The sequence below is a fragment of the Coregonus clupeaformis genome, chromosome 12, assembly GCF_020615455.1.
Source record: "Coregonus clupeaformis isolate EN_2021a chromosome 12, ASM2061545v1, whole genome shotgun sequence".
Lineage (NCBI taxonomy): Eukaryota > Metazoa > Chordata > Actinopteri > Salmoniformes > Salmonidae > Coregonus > Coregonus clupeaformis.
This window is the reverse complement of record NC_059203.1, coordinates 59,331,423-59,354,112: the sequence shown is the minus strand read 5'-3', so window position 1 is coordinate 59,354,112 and position 22,690 is coordinate 59,331,423. Positions and strand designations below refer to the sequence as shown.

General features: G+C 45.1%; 1 protein-coding gene and 1 long non-coding RNA gene across 5 annotated transcripts in view; both read right to left on the bottom strand.

Annotated features, from left to right (window-relative positions):
• LOC121578310 (mitogen-activated protein kinase kinase kinase 12-like) overlaps positions 1 to 22,690 on the bottom strand; it is a 64,673-nt gene that overhangs the window by 20,975 nt on the left and 21,008 nt on the right. For all 3 annotated transcript variants that reach the window (XM_041892600.2, XM_041892602.2, XM_041892601.2), the window contains exons 3-7: positions 18,117 to 18,300; positions 17,511 to 17,702; positions 17,073 to 17,231; positions 10,021 to 10,179; positions 8,137 to 8,245 (exon numbers count right to left, since the gene is read on the bottom strand). In XM_041892600.2, the coding sequence (XP_041748534.2) occupies positions 8,137 to 8,245; positions 10,021 to 10,179; positions 17,073 to 17,231; positions 17,511 to 17,702; positions 18,117 to 18,300 (803 nt within the window). The remainder of the gene's footprint in view (positions 1 to 8,136; positions 8,246 to 10,020; positions 10,180 to 17,072; positions 17,232 to 17,510; positions 17,703 to 18,116; positions 18,301 to 22,690) is intronic.
• LOC121578312 lies at positions 1,209 to 8,130 on the bottom strand. 2 transcript variants are annotated; one of them, XR_006002758.1, is made up of 5 exons: positions 6,146 to 8,130; positions 3,317 to 3,491; positions 3,083 to 3,166; positions 2,868 to 2,969; positions 1,209 to 2,062 (listed from the first exon to the last, which is right to left on the bottom strand). It is a non-coding gene; the product is annotated as an uncharacterized LOC121578312 (long non-coding RNA). The 2 variants fall into 2 exon arrangements; XR_006002759.1 differs by having other exon boundaries at positions 1,209 to 2,057.

Below are 22,690 nucleotides of genomic sequence, written 5' to 3'. Positions count from 1 at the left end.
AGTTCTTTACATTTTCCGGATTGACTGACCTTCATGTCTTAAAGTAATGATGGACTGTCATTTCTCTTTGCTTATTTGAGCTGTTCTTGCCATAATATGGACTTGGTCTTTTACCAAACAGGTCTATCTTCTGTATACTCCCCATACCTTGTCACAACACAACTGATTGGCTCAAACGCATTAAGAAGGAAATAAATTCCACAAATTAACTTTTAAAAAGACACATCTGTTAATTGAAATGCATTCCAGGTGACTACCTCATGAAGCTGGTTGAGAGAATGTCAAGAGTGTGCAAAGCTGTCATCAAGGCAAAGGGTCGCTATTTGAAGAATCTCAAATATAAAACATATTCACTTTTCTGGTTACTACATGATTCCATATGTGTTATTTCATAGTGTTGATGTCTTCACTATTATTCTAAAATGTAGAAAATAGTAAAAAATAAAGAAAAACCCTTGAATGAGTAGGTGATCTAAAACTTTTGACCGGTATTGTACACACACATTTTCAGAATGGAAAAACGCTTTCAGTGTAAACTTAAACGACTAACACCAAATAGGAAGTATTTGCCCACTGAAGTGGGTTACTACGCCGAACTGCAGTCAGGTTGAGGACGACGAGCATTCAGATGAGCTTCCCTGAGACGGTTTCTGACAGTTTGCGCAGAAATCCTTCGGTTGTGCAAACCCATAGTTTTATCAGCTGTCCGGGTAGCTGGTCTCAGACGATCCCACAGGTGAAGAAGCCGGATGTGGAGGTCCTGGGCTGGCGTGGTTACACGCGGTCTGCGGTTGTGAGTCTGGTTGCACTTACTGCCAAATTCTCTAGAATGACGTTGGATGAAGCTTATGGTAGAGAAATTACCATTCAATTCTCTGGCAATAGCTCTGGTGGACATTCCTGCAGTCAGCATGCCAATTGCACGCTCCCTCAAAACTTGTGACACTTCTGTGGCATTGTGTTGTGTGACAAAACGGCATATTTTAGAGTGGCCTTTTATTGTCCCCAGCACAAGGTGCACCTGTGTAATGATCATGTTATTTAATCAGCTTCTAGATATGCTACACCTGTCAGATGGATGGATTATTTTGTTAAAGGAGAAATGCTCACTAACAGGGATGTAAACCAATTTTGTGCACAACATTTGAGAGAAATAACCTATGGAACATTTCTGGGATATTTTATTTCAGCTCATGAAACATGGGACCAACACTTTACATGTTGCATTTATATTTTTGTTCGGTGTATTTTTCTTGTGACAGCAGCAAGAAGTATTAGCTTGTAGAGTGTCGCTTTTGACACCATGTAGATGTGCATAAAGATAAACACACGTTGTAACTTCACTTGCCAAAGTCTGGTGGTTTATTCACATACAGATGCTCCTTTGGTACAGTGGTACCAAAGACAGTACAGTATGAAGATAGGCAGAAACTGCTTCTCCAATAGAAATCCCTGATTACACTTGTAGGCGTTGCCAGGCGATGTTGGCTTGATAAGCTACTGCAAAGAAACAAGCCATCGGGCCTAACGTTCGTCTCACGCCGAACTGTGAATGTGCAGGCCGTCAATTCAAAGGCACTCCTTCGATATAAAGTAGTTTTTGTCAATGTCACAAGGTTGGAGTAATAACATGTTCAACTATTTGAGACATTGGCTCGAATCTAGGTTGTGCCTTTAGATTTCAAGAAAATTAACAACCAAGGAATCATTTTTCACTTCTCTCATTGACTTCTCAAACTCCAAACCCCGGCCTTGTCTGCTTGGTCTGTTTCGCAAGCGTAAGCACCTCTAGGTTTAGAAACTCTGTGGCGGTACTGGTACGTCCAGATACCTCAGAGTGAACTTGACCTACTCATGATGCTCTAGTGATGACCTCATAACTAGGCAACGATAAACAAAAACACATTCCATCTTTAGGCTAAGGCTAGTGTTCAAAAGATTAGCCATAACACTGGCTATGGCTGGTTCTAGAGATGGTTTGTCATAAGCATTTAGGGAAGACTTCGCCGTCTGTGTTACTCCAAATGCGTGTTCTTGGGTCCAATGCCAGTGAGAATCTGTGCTGCAAAGAGGTAGAGGAGGAAGCTTATGTTGCTGATTGCATTTCCTTCTCAGTACATAGTCATCAATCATGAAAGGAAAAATAACAGAGACACATCAATTACAAATAGTGGTTGTTATGAACATTTTGTTGTTCACACAATAAACCTATTTTCAATGATATATCTACCATCACACAACACAGATGAATGGGTAAAGGGTTTATAATAATCTTTGAGTACACTGTTCATGCACCTACACAACATTATTAGTTGGCTAACTAGTGTTCTACAAAGTAATAGCAATGGTCGTCCTGTAGCAGAATGTGTATGCCATAGGATTAGGAATTAGTCATTTAATAGGATCTCTGTAGTGTATGTATGCACTGTACAGGTGATGGCAAAGTGCAGAAATGTGTTGGTGGCATGCTACTGACCACCCAGGTTTTGCCCTGTATGCCTCAACCCATATGCCCTGCAGGCTGTATGCAATGCTTACAGGCATGAACATGGGGACATGGATGCTGAAATATATGGGTAGGTAAATGCAAAGTATGCTATGTTAGAGCACAGGAAGGGTTCTAATTATAGGGAGATTGGACATCCCTATAATAACTTAAATATCAATGAATCCCCAGTCAATGGGGAAATCTAACCCTGAGCAAAATTATAGTGGACTAGAACACACTTTTTTTTTGTTGGTACTGGTCCCCTGTGGGAATTGAACCCACAATGCTGTCGTTGCAAGTTCCATGCTCTACCAACTGAGCCACCATGCTCTCTGGATATGGTTGGCTACCGATGTCCACTTTGCCACTATCTCCTCACCACACTTTGATGTTGAGGCCGACCGGTACATAATGGTTGATTATGGACCTCCACCAGCCGCTCACCATCTCACAGTTTCTCTCCTTCCTCTTTCCCCCACAGCTGAATAGATACAAAATAACAGGCAGAGTATTACACACCATTTTTGCCTGTGCAGTCCCTCCCCCCCACAGTACCCACACTTTCTGAAACATGAGAATTGAACAACTACATACATTTAGCCACATGCCACCCATCGTAGTTGAGCTTGATGTAAGGCCTCTCCACCCTCAGGTACTTCTGGATCTAGGGGTGTCGATCTGTGACAATCAATGTCAGTCCAACACAAGACAATTGTGGACATTTGTATATGCGCGCGTATGGTCAAATATGCGTGGGACATGCAGGCATGTGTGCCTTTCTCCACATGGAATTCAATAGTGGACAGCATGCAAAAACATTTTTCAAACCAAATTTTGCACCGTGGCCAGGCGAGCCTGCTCTCATCCCCTCCAAGATCCACAGGTTCCCCGACAGACTTCTGGAGGACGACTCTCTGCTCTGACTTCCACTGCCAATATATGGTTGGAAGCAGGACCGTTTTCTGATGGCTGTAGAAAGTCGATTCAGATATGGTCTGCACTTCTAGATCAGAAATAAAGCACATCAAAAAGTAGTTCAGCATTATGTACTTACATTAAAAGTTTTAGATTACACTACAACATATTTTGCTTTATCTTGTTTGTCTGAGCAAAAGAAGAGGAGGTGAAAGCAATAGCTGCAGTCAGGTAGAGGTTGCCTGCAGGGCACATACGGTTGACTCTTCCACGTCTTAGTGTGGTCGCACTGAGGGCATATCTGGACAATGGAGATGAGGGTGCCTCTGAACCGCTTTGTGATGTTGTATGTTCTGGTGCAAACCAGACAGGAGTGGAAAAGCTGCAGCAGACAGTCTTCGAACACAATGTAATTCCTCAACATGTGAACATGTGTGTTAAGGACTCTGTAATAGTGATAAAAAGTTGCCGGTATGAGGTACACTTTTTTCCCTGTCTACATTAGTCTACATGTAGTATTTTGGCACAGCAATACAGTTCACTAATCAAATGGGTCAGTACTACAACACATCTAATCATAAAAATAACATTACAAGCTCACTACAGTGTCATCTTACAGTTCGCCATCACAGATGGTGTTTGTGTCATCATCAGGGTGATAACTGGAGTCATCGCTGGAATAGTCCACTCTTGGCCTTTTTACTGGAATGTAAGGAGCTGAGGTTTCAGGCATGCACAGCAGTTTTGCTATATTGCAAGACACGCTCTTCTGTTTTGGCTGGAACTGGGTGGCTGTAAATTATGTAGAAAGACTGATTTTTTGGTATCTCTGTGATACTCCAATCATGGATTGCCATCCACATGCAACTCTTTGTGGTGATAAACAGGCAAAATGACACGTTTGATAATCTGGTGAACTGTAGGCTACAGAAGTTAGGCAGTTAATTATCTCATTCCCATTGGCAAGTCCAGTCAAACTGTCTGCCCCCAAAGCCCTTCCCTACCCGAGTGCAGCCTGTGTCACGCCCTGGCTCTGGGGACTCTCGTATGTTGAGCCAGGGTGTTTATTTTGTTTAGGTTCTAGTCGTTGTCTATCTATGTTGGCCTGAGTGACTCCCAATCAGAGGCAACGAGTGTCAGCTGGTTGTCTCTGATTGGGAGCCATATTTAACTGTCTGTCTTTCACTTTGTGTTTGTGGTTTCTTGTTCGTGTTGGTTTGTGTTTAAACCATAGACGTCACGTTTTTCGTTTGTTGTTTTGATCGTGTGATCATTAAATAAATATAAATATGTTCACCTGCAACGCTGCGCCTTGGTCTCTCCCTGACGATCGTGACAGAAGAAACCAACAAAACCAGACCAAGCAGCGTGTCCAGGAGCCATCGCTAGCAGATCTCCGTGGCAACCTCGACTGGGTCAAGCCTAGTGAGGAGCAGAGAGGGTGGACTTGGGACCAGTTGAGGAAGAGCTTCGACTGGGTCAAGCCCATTGAGGAGCTGAATGGCGGGAGTTGGAGACAGAGGAGCGAGAGTTGGGCGAGAACGATGGAGGCCTGGCCCACGGGGAGGAGAGACCCCCAGAAAAATTTTTTGGGGGGGCTCACGACGTCGGGGCAGCAGGAGGCCGCGATAGAGCGGTCCAGCGGGTTGGCAGAGGAGGCCGCCAGGTTACGGGAGTCACTGGTCACCAGGGGGAAGGAGGTTGTAGAGGCACGGCAAGAGGTACTGGCGTGTGTTGCCAGTCCGGTCCGGCCTGTTCCTGATCCCCACGTAGGGCCAGTGGTGTGTGTTCCCAGTACGGTCCGGCCTGTTCCTGCCACTCCCACCAAGTCAGTGGTGCGTTTCGCCAGCCCGGCGCGGCCCGTTCCTGCTCCCCGCACCAAGTCAGTGGTGCGCGTCGTCAGCCCGGTCCGGCCCATTCCTGCTCCCCGCACCAAGTCAGTGGTGCGCGTCGCCAGCCCGGTCCGGCCCATTCCTGCTCCCCGCACCAAGTCAGTGGTGCGCGTCGTCAGCCCGGTCCGGCCCATTCCTGCTCCCCGCACCAAGTCAGGGGTGCGCTTCGTCAGCCCGGTCCGGCCCATTCCTGCTCCCCGCACCAAGTCAGGGGTGCGCTTCGTCAGCCCGGTCCGGCCCATTCCTGCTCCCCGCACCAAGGCAGTGGTGCGCTTTGTCAGCCCGGCTCGGCCCGTTCCTGCTCCCCGCACCAAGTCAGTGGTGTGCTTCGTCAGCCCAGTCCGGCCTGTCCCTGCTCCACGCACCAAGCCTACGGTGTGCGTCGTCAGCCTGGTAAGGCCCGTTCCTCCTCCACGCACCAAGCCAGGGGTGCGCGTCGTCAGTCCAGCACAACCCGTGCCTGGGTCATGTCCGGAGCCGGATCCGCCGCCGAGGCGGGAGTGCCCACCCGGTCCCTCCCCTGTTGTGGTTGGTTGGCGCGGTCGGAGTCCGCGCCTTTGGGGGGGGGTACTGTCACGCCCTGGCTCTGGGGACTCTCGTATGTTGAGCCAGGGTGTTTATTTTGTTTAGGTTCTAGTCGTTGTCTATCTATGTTGGCCTGAGTGACTCCCAATCAGAGGCAATGAGTGTCAGCTGGTTGTCTCTGATTGGGAGCCATATTTAACTGTCTGTCTTTCACTTTGTGTTTGTGGTTTCTTGTTCGTGTTGGTTTGTGTTTAAACCATAGACGTCACGTTTTTCGTTTGTTGTTTTGATCGTGTGATCATTAAATAAATATAAATATGTTCACCTGCAACGCTGCGCCTTGGTCTCTCCCTGACGATCGTGACAGACTGTCCCTCTCACACTCTCCACAGCTCCACTGAACCCTACCTCAGATAGAGATTTGTGTTGATATTGCTGCTTAGAGATGTTTTTCATTACACAGTATGCCTGTATTTGAAGTCATCTGAATGTCAAGTATGTCAGTAACAACAGTAACATGAGGTAACATTACATCTGAATAGGTGGGGAGAGGCAAAGGGAATAGCCAAGCCAACTAGTTAATTATTCTTGTTGATGTGTTGTTATCAGCACCACTGTAGTTTCTACTTGAGCGTCATAAACTCACCCTTGCTCCTCCTTTGTGGGGATGCTTTCGCAGAGAAATTACAAACCTGTGGCGGGTCTGTCTGGGAGCAATCTCTCTTGTGCTAGAAACCTGTAAATATATGTACATTGTAACCTCGAAAGTTTTGGATACGTTTTGCCCTAAACCAAATAGTTTGGTAGCTAGCTAGCTATCTTGAACTGAACTCACTTCATTCGGATGTTTTGATATCGTACATTTATCACAGCTGAGCTAACGTCGTTAGCTAGCTAGCTTATTACGTAAGCATTTCATGTAATGATGTAGCTAACTATTGTAGAAGAGGCAAGTTTAGAATGTACATTTGATCAGCTAACTAGCTAGCTGAGAAGCTCTCTTTTACTTACAGTCTCGCCGTCCGGGTAGATGGTCGGAACAGCATCTTCATTGAGTCAAAGCCTCATTTGAAAGCCCAGCTGCACCGGCAAGTAATTCAAAATGGAAACCCAGGTGATATGCGCATTGCAGACTGACACACGTACAGTTTCTTCCGACTCTACCAAGCTGAGGAAAGTGATCCACTGGCGGTAAACATGAGGATGGAGACATGGGGAGGGCAACTCATACAAACCCCAGACTTTGATGTTTCAACCGGAAACCCTACACGCACCGTAGCCACAGGGCATTGCACAAATGGACAGACAGACAAACGTATAAAGCTACAAACAGACAAACAGATACAGAAGTGGACAGATAAACTTGGACAAAGCTACAAACAGACAAATGGATTTAGACAGATAGACAGATTGATATATAGATATAGAGTGCAAAATAGAGTGCAAAGTAGCTGTATAAAGCAGGAGCAATAGCAAGTGGACATTGAAAGGCTGTTTGGCTCAGTCGTGAAGAGGAATAACTTTGCAGGTGTTTCTAATTAATATAAAAACAATCAGACCATGCTGGTGGGTGGTAAAATTTAAATAAAACCCAGCCCTGAAACAAAACGTAGGCTAAAAATAATTTGTATTTCATCTCATAGGAAAAGACACAACATTGACGTGGATTTGCAAGAAGTGGGCAGTTAGGATTTGTCACTTCAAGCCCAAATATATCATACGTTGACTAAAATGATGATTAATTGACTTAAATCGTTGTGCAACATCATGGGTAAGCTCTGGCCATCGTCTTTCAGCTTGAAAAAGTAGATTTCTACTGGTGTGGGCATTTAAAGGATGAGTAAGTTATTTCAGAAGAGTCATTACTTACCAACAACAGCTGCGAATCCCAATAAAACGACATGAATCTAGCAAATACGTTTTGTGGGTAATTTGCCTCTAACCTGACAAATTCCCACAAATTCCCATGATTTGTGAATCTGTTTGGACCGAACAGCTATCGCGACAGCTCAAATGGCTTTGAGATTTCAGCTAATAGGGAGAAGTATCTAACAAAATAACTATATTATGGCATTCACTAAACATAAACTATTTACATATAATAGAAATGTGGGTACACTTGTGGACAAAATGCTAACTTACTCAACTGTACAATGAAAGTTTAATTTCTAAAAGGCCATCCTGTAGTAATGTTGCCGGAATGCCAATGTCGATTCTAGTGTTCTATTTACTTGTAGCTGAGATTTTAAGTATGTCTCTTGTGGGGTTAGGGTTAGAGAGCAGTAATCTACTGTACTCTACTGGGCTCTACTTTACCTGAGATTTGAAGTATGTCTCCTGTGGGGTAGACAGCAGGTCAGCTGAAGCGATGTCCAGATGTAGGAGGATCTGACGGAACGAAGGTCTGTTCCTGGGCTTACAGCTCCTGGGACCAGAAAAAACAACAACATTAGAACATGTCTACTTCTACCTTTAAAGGGTAACTATCAACCCCAATTTCAGCCTTTGCACAACCACTTCAAATAAATAAAAAAATGCATTCAGGTGAGAAGTTGTGGGTGGGGAGAAATGCTCATAAATACACATTTTGGGAGTGGGTAAATGTAGTTGTACCTGATCCCAACAGTTTCTTACTAGCATACATACCAGAAGTCCACTGGCATGCTCTGATAATAAACGTATGTGCGTCACAAGCAAATATGGCTCTGGATAGTTAGCTCACAGTGGTAATATAGCGAGTTCCTGACATCTATTGCCAATTCGAATGCCCCATGGGTGCAAAAAAAATATTGTGGACTCACATTTATTGCGGTATTGTGTTGGGAAGAAAAGTGCAATCATCACTGTGAGAATTAAGATTAGGGGCTCAATTCAATCCAACCCGCAGTATTTACACAGTAGCTTTCTTTTCCAATGGTCAAATTACTCACAGATTGGTCATGGGTACTGTATAACAACCTACAACTACTACCACCCCTCTCACAGGTATGCTTTCACTTTCAGAAAAAGATGTGTGTGCACATCGGATGAATATTGTAAATAAAATATTTAAAAAGCAGGTAGCTTGCAATCGACCTGTTTTTGACCCCAGACGTAGAGGCACCATCTCAAGGTGCCTCTACATCACGATTTCAATGGTAGAGTTGAACCGCTACGGGCAAAAAGAGCTAGATTTACAACTGAAAGACCAACAAAAAGTATGTGGACACCCAGACCATTATTTCTCCTCCACCAAACTTTACAGTTGGCACTATGCATTGGTGAAGGTAGCATTCTCCTGAAGGTAGCAAACCCAGATTCGTCCGTCCGATGGTGAAGCGTGATTCATCACTCCAGAGAACGCGTTTCCACTGCTCCAGAGTCCAATGGCTGCGAGCTTTACACCACTCCAGCCGACGCTTGGCCTTGCACATGGTGACCTTAGGCTTGTGTGCGGCTGCTCGGCCATGGAAACCCATTTCATGAAGCTCCCGACGAATAGTTATCATGCTGATGTTACTTCCAGAAGCAGTTTGGAACTCGGTAGTGAGTATTGCAACCGAGGACTGATTATTTTTACGCGCTACGCGTTTCAGCACTCGGCGGTCCCGTTCTGTGAACTTGTGCGGCCTATCACTTCACGGCTGAGCCGTTGCTGCTCCTAGACGTTTCCACTTCACAATAACAACACTTACAGTTGACTGGGTCAGCTCTAGCAGGGCAGAAATTTGATGAACTGACTTGTTGGAAAGGTGGCATCCTATGACGATGCCACGTTGAAAGTCACTGAGCTCTTCAGTACGGGCCATTCTACTGCCAGTGTTTGTCTATGGAGATTGCATGGCTGTGTGCTCGATTTTATACACCTGTCAGCAACAGGTGTGGCTGAAATAGCTGAATCCACTAATTTGAAAGGGTATCCACCTACTTTTGGCCATGTAGTGTATATCACTTTTGCAACAAACTGTCAAAATGAAGACCAGAATTGACATATTTTACTATAACTAAGCCTAAAACATCTGGTTTTCGATGAAAAAACAGTTTTTTCATGAAAGCTACTCTTAAAAATGTTTTACCTCCTCCTCAGTTACTGCCATGTTTATGGCCTTTCCTCCACACCTCCCTCCTCCTCCCCTTCATCCATCTCTCCATTTCTCTACCTCCCACCCCTTTCCCCCTCCCTTCCCACCTCTCTACCTCCCTCCCATTCCTCTATCTCACCAGCACTGTCGCAGCAGTATTTTGAATCCATCTGGGCAGGTCTCTGGGACGGGCAGGTTCAGGCTGTTGTTGCCCACTCCCCAGATGATGGCCGAGGAGTCCACATCTTTATACGGCACCTCTCCTGTTAGCATCTCCCACAGCACCACACCAAACGACCTAGAGTGAAAGAGAGAGAGACATGCATGAGCTCCAACTAATCTTTAAGACTAACCTTTCCATACCATAGCATATGCCAGCAGCATACCACCCTGCATCCTACTGCTGGCCTGTCTCTAAAGCTAATCAGGGTTGGTCCTGGTCAGTCCCTGGATGGGAGACCAGATGCTGCTGGAAGTGGTGTTGGATGGCAAGTAGAGGGCTCTTCCCTCTGGTCTAAGGAGATCTCAGGGCAGTGAAGGGGACATTGCTCTGCGTAGGGTGCCTGGCCAAATTCCCAATCATCCCACTGATTCCTGATTGGCATATATCACGCCTCACCTCTCCACCATGACAGCTGATGTGTGGTGAGTGTTCTTGAACAAAATGGTTTCCATGCATCACCCAAGTGGGTGTTACACATTGGTGGTGGAAGATGTGAGTTTCCCCCCTTACCATGTAAAGCACTTTTAGCACCTACCTTAGAAGGAAAGGCACTTTGTAAATGCAATAAATTATTATTATACAATAAAGACAGTCTGAAACCACTCTAGTACACACGTTTTATAAGACAACACATCACTCCTCCCCTTGTGTTTGTCCCCTCTTTTATGTACCCTCCGTGCTTTTTCCAATGTTGTTTTCATCTCTGAACTAACACACAATGAACACAAAGCGGTGTACATGTTTGATTGTGAGTAGTAAAGGGGTCAGTCAGACAGCCTGTGTTTATGTGTGTACTGTGTTCCCCTGGCCGCTGACGCAGGCCACCGCTGATCATGAGGACTGTGAGCTCTCGTTCTCCGTGGCCGACGTGAGTAGGAAATGTAAGCGTGTTAACGCTCGCAAGGCTGCCGGCCCAGACGGCATCCCAAGCCGTGTCCTCAGAGCATGTGCAGACCAGTTCAATCTCTCCTTATCCCAGTCTGTTGTACCCAATTGCTTCAAGATGTCCACCATTGTTCCTGTACCCAAGAAAGCGAAGGCAACTGAACTAAATGACTATCGCCCCATAGCACTCACTTCTGTCATCATGAAGTGCTTTGAGAGGCTAGTTAAGGATCATATCACCTCCACCTTACCTGGCACCCTAGACCCACTACAATTTGCATACCGTCCCAACAGATCCACGGATGACGCATTCACCATTACACTGCAGACTGCCCTATCCCATCTGGACAAGAGGAATACCTATGTAAGAATGCTGTTTATCGACTACAGCTCAGCCTTCAACACCATAGTGCCCTCCAAGGTCATCACTAAGATTGGGGCCCTAGGTCTGAACCTCACCCTGTGCAACTGGGTCCTGGACTTCCCGATGGGCCGACCCCAGGTGGTGAAGGTAGGCAACAACACCTCCGCTACGCTGATCCTCAACACGGGGGCCCCACAAGGGTGCGTGCTGGGCCTCCTCCTGTACTCCCTGTTCACCCATGACTGCATGGCCACGCACATCTCCAACTCAATCATCAAGTTTGCAGATGACACAACAGTGGTAGACCTGATTACCAACAACGACGAGACAGCCTACAGGGAGGAGGTGAGGGCCTTGGCGGAGTGATGACAGGAAAATATCTCTCCCTCAACGTCAACAAAATGAAGGAGCTAACCGTGGATTTCAGGAGACAGCAGAGGAAGCACACCCCACATCTACATCGACGGGGTCGCAGTGGAGAGGCTGAAGACAATGTGGTGAAGAAGGCGCTACAACCTCAGGAGGCTGAAGAATTTCAGCTTGGCCCCTAAGACCCTCACAAACTTCTACAGATGCACCATTGAGAGCATACTGTCGGGCTGTATCACCGCCTGGTATGGCAATTGCACCGTCCGCAACCGCATGGCTCTCCAGAGGGTGGTGCGGTCAGCCCAACCCATTACCGGAGGCGCACTGTTGGCCCTACAGTACATCTACAGCACCCTGTGTCAAAGTAAGGCCAAGAAGATTGTTGGAGCCAAATTCTCATTTTCTTCCTTTGTGCTATATTTATTGTTTTGCTCCATTTAGAAAAATTATATTATTGAATATAAGTATAAATATTTCATTATGAATTATGGAGTATGGTTGATGAACTCATGTTTTGGGTTTTCTATTATGATTATCATGGGTATTTAAAAGGATTATGGAGCCTTTCCTGGACACACCCCTTTTTCCCCCATGTTCCCCTTCCCTTTTTTGTTTTTTTGCAGTATGGGTCTACTAGGCCTCAGGTATGGTGGTACCTTACTGTTTTTTTGCAGTATGGGTCTACTAGGCCTCAGGTATGGTGGTACCTTACTGTTTTTTTGCAGTATGGGTCTACTAGGCCTCAGGTATGGTAGTACCTTACTGTTTTTTTGCAGTATGGGTCTACTAGGCCTCAGGTATGGTAGTACTTTACTGTTTTTTTTACTGTTACACTACGACTTGGAACTAAGAAAGCTGCTACTAGTCTATATCTTTTGTTTACAGTTTAAATCTGATCGCTTTGACTTTGTTCATCGATGGAATATAGCCTATGAAATTACCTTTTGTTAAATGTTTGTTTTTACACTATTGGAGCTTTGGAGTCCCTGTTCTGTGGTTGCTTTGGAAGCTCGTCTGACTACGGCATCACCTACCTGTGGCATCAAGGCAAGTTTGGAATTGGATTGTGAATTGCCTTTATAAAGATCATTAAGGACCTCAGCGACACGAGCCATGGCCTGTTCCCCCCGCTACCATCTTCTATCTCCAGGCCATCAGACTGTTAAATAGTCACTACTAGCCGGCCTCCGCCCAGTACCCTGCCCTGAACTTAGTCACTGTTACTAGCCGGCTACCACCCGGTACTCTACCCTGTACCTTAGGGACTGCTGCCCTATGTACATACAGTGGGGAAAAAAAGTATTTAGTCAGCCACCAATTGTGCAAGTTCTCCCACTTAAAAAGATGAGAGAGGCCTGTCATTTTCATCATAGGTACACGTCAACTATGACAGACCAAATGAGATTTCTTTTCTCCAGAAAATCACATTGTAGGATTTTTAATGAATTTATTTGCAAATTATGGTGGAAAATAAGTATTTGGTCAATAACAAAAGTTTCTCAATACTTTGTTATATACCCTTTGTTGGCAATGACACAGGTCAAACGTTTTCTGTAAGTCTTCACAAGGTTTTCACACACTGTTGCTGGTATTTTGGCCCATTCCTCCATGCAGATCTCCTCTAGAGCAGTGATGTTTTGGGGCTGTCGCTGGGCAACACGGACTTTCAACTCCCTCCAAAGATTTTCTATGGGGTTGAGATCTGGAGACTGGCTAGGCCACTCCAGGACCTTGAAATGCTTCTTACGAAGCCACTCCTTCGTTGCCCGGGCGGTGTGTTTGGGATCATTGTCATGCTGAAAGACCCAGCCACGTTTCATCTTCAATGCCCTTGCTGATGGAAGGAGGTTTTCACTCAAAATCTCACGACACATGGCCCCATTCATTCTTTCCTTTACACGGATCAGTCGTCCTGGTCCCTTTGCAGAAAAACAGCCCCAAAGCATGATGTTTCCACCCCCATGCTTCACAGTAGGTATGGTGTTCTTTGGATGCAACTCAGCATTCTTTGTCCTCCAAACACGACGAGTTGAGTTTTTACCAAAAAGTTATATTTTGGTTTCATCTGACCATATGACATTCTTCCAATCCTCTTCTGGATCATCCAAATGCACTCTAGCAAACTTCAGACAGGCCTGGACATGTACTGGCTTAAGCAGGGGGACACGTCTGGCACTGCAGGATTTGAGTCCCTGGCGGCGTAGTGTGTTACTGATGGTAGGCTTTGTTACTTTGGTCCCAGCTCTCTGCAGGTCATTCACTAGGTCCCCCCATGTGGTTCTGGGATTTTTGCTCACTGTTCTTGTGATCATTTTGACCCCACGGGGTGAGATCTTGCGTGGAGCCCCAGATCGAGGGAGATTATCAGTGGTCTTGTATGTCTTCCATTTCCTAATAATTGCTCCCACAGTTGATTTCTTCAAACCAAGCTGCTTACCTATTGCAGATTCAGTCTTCCCAGCCTGGTGCAGGTCTACAATTTTGTTTCTGGTGTCCTTTGACAGCTCTTTGGTCTTGGCCATAGTGGAGTTTGGAGTGTGACTGTTTTAGGTTGTGGACAGGTGTCTTTTATACTGATAACAAGTTCAAACAGGTGCCATTAATACAGGTAACGAGTGGAGGACAGAGGAGCCTCTTAAAGAAGAAGTTACAGGTCTGTGAGAGCCAGAAATCTTGCATGTTTGTAGGTGACCAAATACTTATTTTCCACCATAATTTGCAAATAAATTCATAAAAAATCCTACAATGTGATTTTCTGGATTTCTTTTTCTCAATTTGTCTGTCATAGTTGACGTGTACCTATGATGAAAATTACAGGCCTCTCTCATCTTTTTAAGTGGGAGAACTTGCACAATTGGTGGCTGACTAAATACTTTTTTCCCCCACTGTAGTCATTGAACACTGGTCACTTTGATAATGTTTACATACTGTTTTACCCACTTCGTTTGTATATACTGTATTCTAGTCAAGGCTCATCCTTTATAACTACTGCTGTACAAACCTTTTCTATTCATATACTGTCCATACTGACTATACACACCATCATATACATATATACTTATATTCTGGACTCTGCTATTTCTTAATTTCTTTATTTTTATTTTTGGGATTTGTGTGTATTGTTTTTTATTGTTCGGTATTACTGCAATGTGGAAGCTAGAAACATAAGCATTTTTCTGCACCTGCGATAACATCTGCAAAATATGTGTACATAAAATTTGATTTGGCCTTCCCTGGTCCTGGAGTGCCGACCTGGAAGACCAGGTGTGTTGAATTTAGGCAATCACTGAACTGATCAATTAGCTCAGTTGGTCAGGTGTGGTGCCTAGTTGGAACAAAATCCTGCAGTACCTGCGGAACTCCAGGAACAGGGTTGCCTACCCATGCCCTAGCCTGTCTGGTGTCAGGGTGCTTGGTTGGCTCAAGGCCAGTGTGTGGCTCAGCCCCTATCGTCGGGTAGAGGCTGGGGGATAACACGCAGGCTGAGGGACTATGGAAGTGTTGTTGTTGATGGCACCTTATATTGCCATGGTGACTCTGGTACGCACCAATCGTATCATGTGGAAGGGAGAGCGCACCAATAGCATTGTGTGGGAGGGAGAAAGCACCAATAGCTTTGTGTGGGAGGGAGAGAGCAGTGCAGGACATTTTAAACTTGTAGTGTATTTGAGGTTGAAAAAGCCTTGTAAAGTTTGTAATTTCCACTTTGAAATTTCAGACCTGATTTGACCTTACAACAAATGTATCAACCCTGACAGAAATGTCCATTAATTATAATCCACATAATTCACATTTCCTGTTGCTGCAGGATTATTTTCCTGCCGTAGCAAACTGGCTCAATTTAAGATCCTAAATCTGTAGCTCAATTTGTGCTTCAATGTTTAATCTGGAGAGAGACAATTATTGGTGCAGCATGGGGAGGCCTGGCACAGGGCAGGGAGGTACTGGAGACCTGGTACATACCTGGCACAGGGCACTGAGTAGGACGATAGTTTAGACCTGTCACAGGGTAGGGATTAGGAAAGTACTGGGAGGGAAAGTTCTAACCTTGCTGTTTCACTACCACATATAGTCACAGTGCATATGTCTAATATTTCCAAAGACAAGGAGCACTCACTCAAATGAGTCCTCCCATTTTATTGTCTAACAAAAAAGAACCCAATGTTCTTTTATATTTAGCCAGTTCTCTGGCCCAAATGTCAGAAGATGTTAGTGCAGACAGGACAGAGGATACACACAACGCCTCAAATCATCCCTTCTCTCAGAACAGATAACCATGAGGCCAAGAGATGTAGTGCTATTAGATAGATAAAGCAGATACAGTATACTGCTAAAAACAAGGGTGCTTTGCCCGGTTCTAAAACCTTTTAGAGTCCAACATTTTGACCATACAGTCACTTCTAAATTATTGGCACCCTTGATAAAGATGAGCAAAAAAGACTGTGTAATGCTCCAAAAATGAGAAAATGATACTATGTTATACTAATACAATTGCTCAGAGAAATATATTTTGTTTAACAAGTAATAAAAACAAATCTCAAAGATACAGTATGTCTCAAAAGTATTGCCACCCATTTTCAATACTTTGTGCACCCTCCCCTTGCAAGGATAACAGCACTAAGCCTTTTTCTATAATGCTTTATGAAATTGGAGAACACATTGGGATGGATGTTAGAACATTCCTCCATACAGCATCTTTCCAGATCCTTGGTATCCTTTGGTCTGCGCTCATGGACTGCCCTCTTCAATTAAAACCACAGGTTCAAGTCCGGATACTGTGATGCAAAATTTTAATATTTTTTAAAATCAATTAACCATTTCTTTGTGGATTTTTATGTGTGCTTGGGGTTATTGTCTTGCTGGAAGATCCACTTGTGGCCAAGTTTCAGCCTCCTGGCAAAGTCAACCAGGTTTATGGCTAAAATGTCCTGGTACTTGGTAGAGTTCATGATGCTGTTGACCTTAACAAGTGCCCCAGGACCATTGGAAGCAAAACAGCCCCATAACATCAAATATCCACCACCATATTTTACAGTAGGTATGAGGTTATTTTCTGCATATGTATCCTGCTTTCGATGCCAAACCCACCACTTGTGTGCGTGGCCAAAGACCATAGCACCTGGTTCCAATGAGAGAGAGAGAGAGAGAGAGAGAGAGAGAGAGAGAGAGAGAGAGAGAGAGAGAGAGAGAGAGAGAGAGAGAGAGAGAGAGAGAGAGAGAGAGAGAGAGAGAGAGAGAGAGAGAGAGAGAGAGAGAGAGAGAGAGAGAGAGAGAGAGAGAGAGAGAGAGAGAGAGAGAGAGAGAGAGAGAGAGAGAGAGAGAGAGAGAGAGAGAGAGACCTTACTCTTACCAGATGTCGACCTTCTCTGAGACGGGTTCGTTCCTGATGACCTCCGGGGCCATCCAGGCCACCGTACCGGCGAATGACATCTTGGTGCTCTTATCACTCATCTCTTTAGACGTGCCAAAGTCGGAGATCTTCACCGCGTCGTCGTACGTAATCAACATGCTGGAGGGAACAGGCACAGTCAGGAAAATGTACGGTAGCCACAGCGCCAGCCGTCCTATAACTATTCAAACGACATTAACGAGAATATGGTGTTGAGGTCTGGTACCGTGATACACGGACACTAAAACAACCTCAATGGAAATAAGTCGTAGAAATTGATATTTACTTTGTGTATGACCATATGTTTGCATGACAATGAACACAACAGAGGTGTTGGCTCAAGCACAAACAGATCTACAATGAAGTTAAAGTATAGTTATCAATGTAGGTAGAACTCACTTGGGTGACTTGAGGTCCCTGTGGATGATCTTGTGGAGGTGAAGGTAGTTCATGCCCCCAGCAATGCCCATGGCCCAGTCGATGAGCAGGGAGGGGGTGATCTTCCTGCCCGCCCTTAGCACCTCATACAGCTGGCCCTGGGCACAGTACTCCATTAGGATACAGTAGCACGGAGCCTGGGTGCAGATACCCCTAGAGAGGGAGAGAGGGAGGATAGGTAGGAGAAAAAGAGAAGGGGGGTGAGTAAAGACATGACTCAACATATCATCTATTTTTATAACCGATCTACGTCTTTGTAGGGAAGAGAGGGAACAGTGGGATGATAGAAGGGTTGAGGAAATGAGCCAGAAAGACCCTGAACACATCATCACTATTTACAACCTACTGTACATACCCCTGGAGGGAATTAATGAATACAACTTACGGATTCTCTGAGGGGAAATGTGGTTTGTCACCAGTATAAGACAAAAACATGGACAACTCAGACACAGGCATACATGATCAGAACACAAAGATCTGGGGACTAATGGCAAGGAAAATAGGAAACTGGGGACGACATGAGCAGATGAAGAAGAAAACCCCTGATATTTTTGCTAGTATTCTCACTTGAAGGTGATGATGTTGGGGTGTTTGAGCTTCCTCAGGTGTCTGATGTCTGTCTCCTTGATGTCTCGGACCTTCTTCACCGCTACTTCCTGTCCGTGGAGTTTCCCCAGGAAGACAGCCCCCTGGGCCCCGCTGCCTACCCACTGCAGCTCTGAGATGTCCTCAAATGGTACCTCCCACAACTCTGGAGAGGAGAGGGGAGAGGAGGAAGGGGGAGAGAACACGGAGAAAGGGAGAGAAAAGGTCAGCGAAACAGTATTGGCAGAAAAAAAGGGGTCGGGGTGAGACACATCCTGTTAATGAGTGAGTGAGTCACTGCTTTGAGAATGACAGTAACTGAAAACAAATATTTCCAATATTACTGCATCTAGGATGGACACCATTCCTTGACATACAGTATACATGTACATACTGTACCTTTAAATTATCAATATGATTCCACACTACATGTCAGCACCCAAAGCCAGTGAGCTCACTGAAATTCTACATAAGGAGTTACAGTCAGTATCAGAATGGGAGATTAATAATAAACTGGTCTTAAATACATCTAAAACTAAAAGTATTGTATTTGGTTCAAAACATTCTCTAAGACCTACACCTCAACTGGAGTTGTACATAAAGGGTGTGACCATTGAGCAAGCTGAAGAAGCTAAACTCCCAGGTATAACATTGGATGGTCAATTATCATGGTCAAGTCATATTGACAAAACTGTTGTGAACATGGGGAGGGGTATGTCTGCTATAAAAATATGTTCTGCCTTTTTGACACAAAAATCCATTGTACTGGTTGTTCAGGCTCTGGGCTTGTCCCATCTTGATTACTGTCCGCTAATATGGTCAAGTGCAGCAAAGAAAGACCTAGCAAAGCTGCAGCTGGCTCAAAACAGAGCAGAATGCCTTGCCCTTAACTGCACACACAGAACTAACATCAACAACATGCATGCCAGTCTTTCCTAGTTGAGGGTTGACGAGAGATTAACTGCTTCTCATCTAGTTTTCATGGGAAATATTACTGTGATTAAAAATTCAAGATTGTCTGCATAATGAAATAACATTCAGCTCAGACACCCATACATACCCCACAAGACATGCCACCAGGGGTCTTCACAGTCCCCAAGTCCAAAACGAATTCACGGCAACACACAGTACTATACAGAGCCATGATCGCATGGAACTCCCTTCCATCTCCAATTACTCAAGCAAACAGCAAAATTCCCTTTAAAAAATGGATTAAACAACATCTCATGGATGTGGGGACTGTGAGGGGACACGCACAAACACACACTTATTTTTGTTGTTGTATTGTTTTTATATTGTTGTATTTAACATTTTGGTGACTGTCTTTGTCTTTCAGTGTATCAGTGTTTTCTTACTTGTTATGTTTTGTGTTTCTTGTGGACCCCAGGATGAGTAGCTGCTGCTTCTGCCAAAGCTAATGGGGATCCGGATAAACAAATAATAGAGTTGCACTGCAAACCATGCATGAAAGAAAGACAACTACAACAACAACAGAATATAATAATCATACTTCATGGCAACCATTTGGCAATAATTTATAGACTTCTGAAAAACGAATCCCATCAAGGTAGATCATTAATCATTCGTAGCGTCCTGGCTAATTTGATAAATGTATCAGAAAATTCTCCCTGTGAAGGAAGGGAACAGCAGAACAGCAGTAATTTCGGCATCCTGTGTTAACTGTCTGTCTGTCTCCCCTTATCAGGCAGACTCCCCATCCCCAACCCCCATCACCCCCATCCCTGGGGAATCCCCCCCACCCCTCCTCTGCTATCCTTCCATATTAGCCTCTCAAATCCCCCTCTTCCCCTCCTCTCAACACTCGCCTCATGTTCCCTCGCTCTCACCTCTCCTCTGCTACTCTTCCACAATAGCCTCCCAAATCCCTCTCTTCCCCTCTCCTCCCCTTCCCTCTCTCACTCCTTTCCCCCTCTCCTCCTCCTCCTCCTCTCATCCCCTCCTCTCCCGTTCCCTCTCTCTGTCCCCTCCAGAGCACAGAAGTCTTGTTACAGTCACCTTGCCACAATGGCAGGATTTAGAGTGGAAAACGTATTACCCAGAAGACTACAGAGTGTGTGTGTGTGTGTGTGTGTGTGTGTGTGTGTGTGTGTGTGTGTGTGTGTGTGTGTGTGTGTGTGTGTGTGTGCGCCTGCACCGGTGTGGTGTGTGTGTGTGTGTGTGTGTGTGTGTGTGTGTGTGTGTGTGTGTGTGTGTGTGTGTGTGTGTGTGTGTGTGTGTGAGACGCAGGCAGGGAGACAGGCCTGTTTATGTCTGCAGCCTGGCTGCTACAATAGCCCTCCTCTCCCCTGGGACCCCTCCGCCAAATCTAAGTCATACATTATTCAACACCACACACTGACCCTGCACCTCTCATCTCTATTAACACGCGCAGCCACAGCAAACCATCTCTCACACACACACACACACAGAGGCATGCGCACACACAAACACTCTCACATAGACACAGGCGTGCACATACCCACACAAAAACACACTCAAACACCCAAACACTATCTGGCAGAGAGGTGCACGGATGTTTTATTCCGCCTCTCTCTCTCTGCCCTCTGCTTTTTGATCTATCTCCATCTTCTACCCCACCCTACCACCCTCTCTCTCTCTCTTTCTCTCTCCAGCTCTCCAGTCAGAGAGCGAGGGTGTACTTACAATATGCTGGTGTGTTCTATTTTATTGAGACATTTTACCACCGACTGGTTGATATAATTATACATAAACACATGTAGGCCTATCATCCCATTAACATCCACTATATATTCAAAAGTATGTGGACACCCCTTCAAGTTAGTGGATTCGGCTATTTCAGCCACACCCGTTGTTGACAGGTGTATAAATCGAGCACACCGCCATGCAATCTCCATAGACAAACATTGACAGTAGAATGGCCTTACTGAAGAGCTCAGTGACTTTCAACGTGGTACCGTCATGGGAAGCCACCTTTCCAACAAGTCAGTTCGTAAAATGTCTGCCCTGCTAGAGCTGCCCCGGTCATATGTACAGTGAGGGAAAAAAGTATTTGATCCCCTGCTGAGTTTGTACGTTTGCCCACTGACAAAGAAATGATCAGTCTATAATTTTAATGGTAGGTTTATTTGAACAGTGAGAGACAGAATAACAACAAAAAATCCAGAAATACGCAGGTCAAAAATGTTATAAATTGATTTGCATTTTAATGAGGGAAATAAGTATTTGACCCCCTCTCAATCAGAAAGATTTCTGGCTCCCAGGTGTCTTTTATACAGGTAACGAGCTGAGATTAGGAACACACTCTTAAAGGGAGTGCTCCTAATCTCAGTTTGTTACCTGTATAAAAGACACCTGTCCACAGAAGCAATCAATCAATCAGATTCCAAACTCTCCACCATGGCCAAGACCAAAGAGCTCTCCAAGGATGTCAGGGACAAGATTGTAGACCTACACAAGGCTGGAATGGGCTACAAGACCATCGTGGTGAGAAGGTGACAACAGTTGGAAGAAACACAAAATAACTGTCAATCTCCCTCGGCCTGGGGCTCCAAGCAAGATCTCACCTCGTGGAGTTGCAAAGATCATGAGAATGGTGAGGAATCAGCCCAGAACTACACAAGAGGATCTTGTCAATGATCTCAAGGCAGCTGGGACCATAGTCACCAAGAAAACAATTGGTAACACACTACGCCGTGAAGGACTGAAATCCTGCAGCGCCCGCAAGGTCCCCCTGCTCAAGAAAGCACATATACAGGGCCGTCTGAAGTTTGCCAATGAACATCTGAATGATTCAGAGGAGAATTGGGTGAAAGTGTTGTGGTCAGATGAGACCAAAATCGAGCTCTTTGGCATCAACTCAACTCGCCGTGTTTGGAGGAGGAATGCTGCCTATGACCCCAAGAACACCATCCCCACCGTCAAACATGGAGGTGGAAACATTATGCTTTGGGGGTGTTTTTCTGCTAAAGGGACAGGACAACTTCACCGCATCAAAGGGACGATGGACGGTGCCATGTACCGTCAAATCTTGTGTGAGAACCTCCTTCCCTTAGCCAGGGCATTGAAAATTGGTCGTGGATGGGTATTCCAGCATGACAATGACCCAAAACACACGGCCAAGGCAACAAAGGAGTGGCTCAAGAAGAAGCACATTAAGGTCCTGGAGTGGCCTAGCCAGTCTCCAGACCTTAATCCCATAGAAAATCTGTGGAGGGAGCTGAAGGTTCGAGTTGCCAAACGTCAGCCTCGAAACCTTAATGACTTGGAGAAGATCTGCAAAGAGGAGTGGAACAAAATCCCTTCTGAGATGTGTGCAAACCTGGTGGCCAACTACAAGAAACGTCTGACCTCTGTGATTGCCAACAAGGGTTTTGCCACCAAGTACTAAGTCATGTTTTGCAGAGGGGTCAAATACTTATTTCCCTCATTAAAATGCAAATCAATTTATAACATTTTTGACATGCGTTTTTCTGGATTTTTTTGTTGTTATTCTGTCTCTCACTGTTCAAATAAACCTACCATTTAAATCATATACTGATCATGTCTTTGTCAGTGGAAAAACGTACAAAATCAGC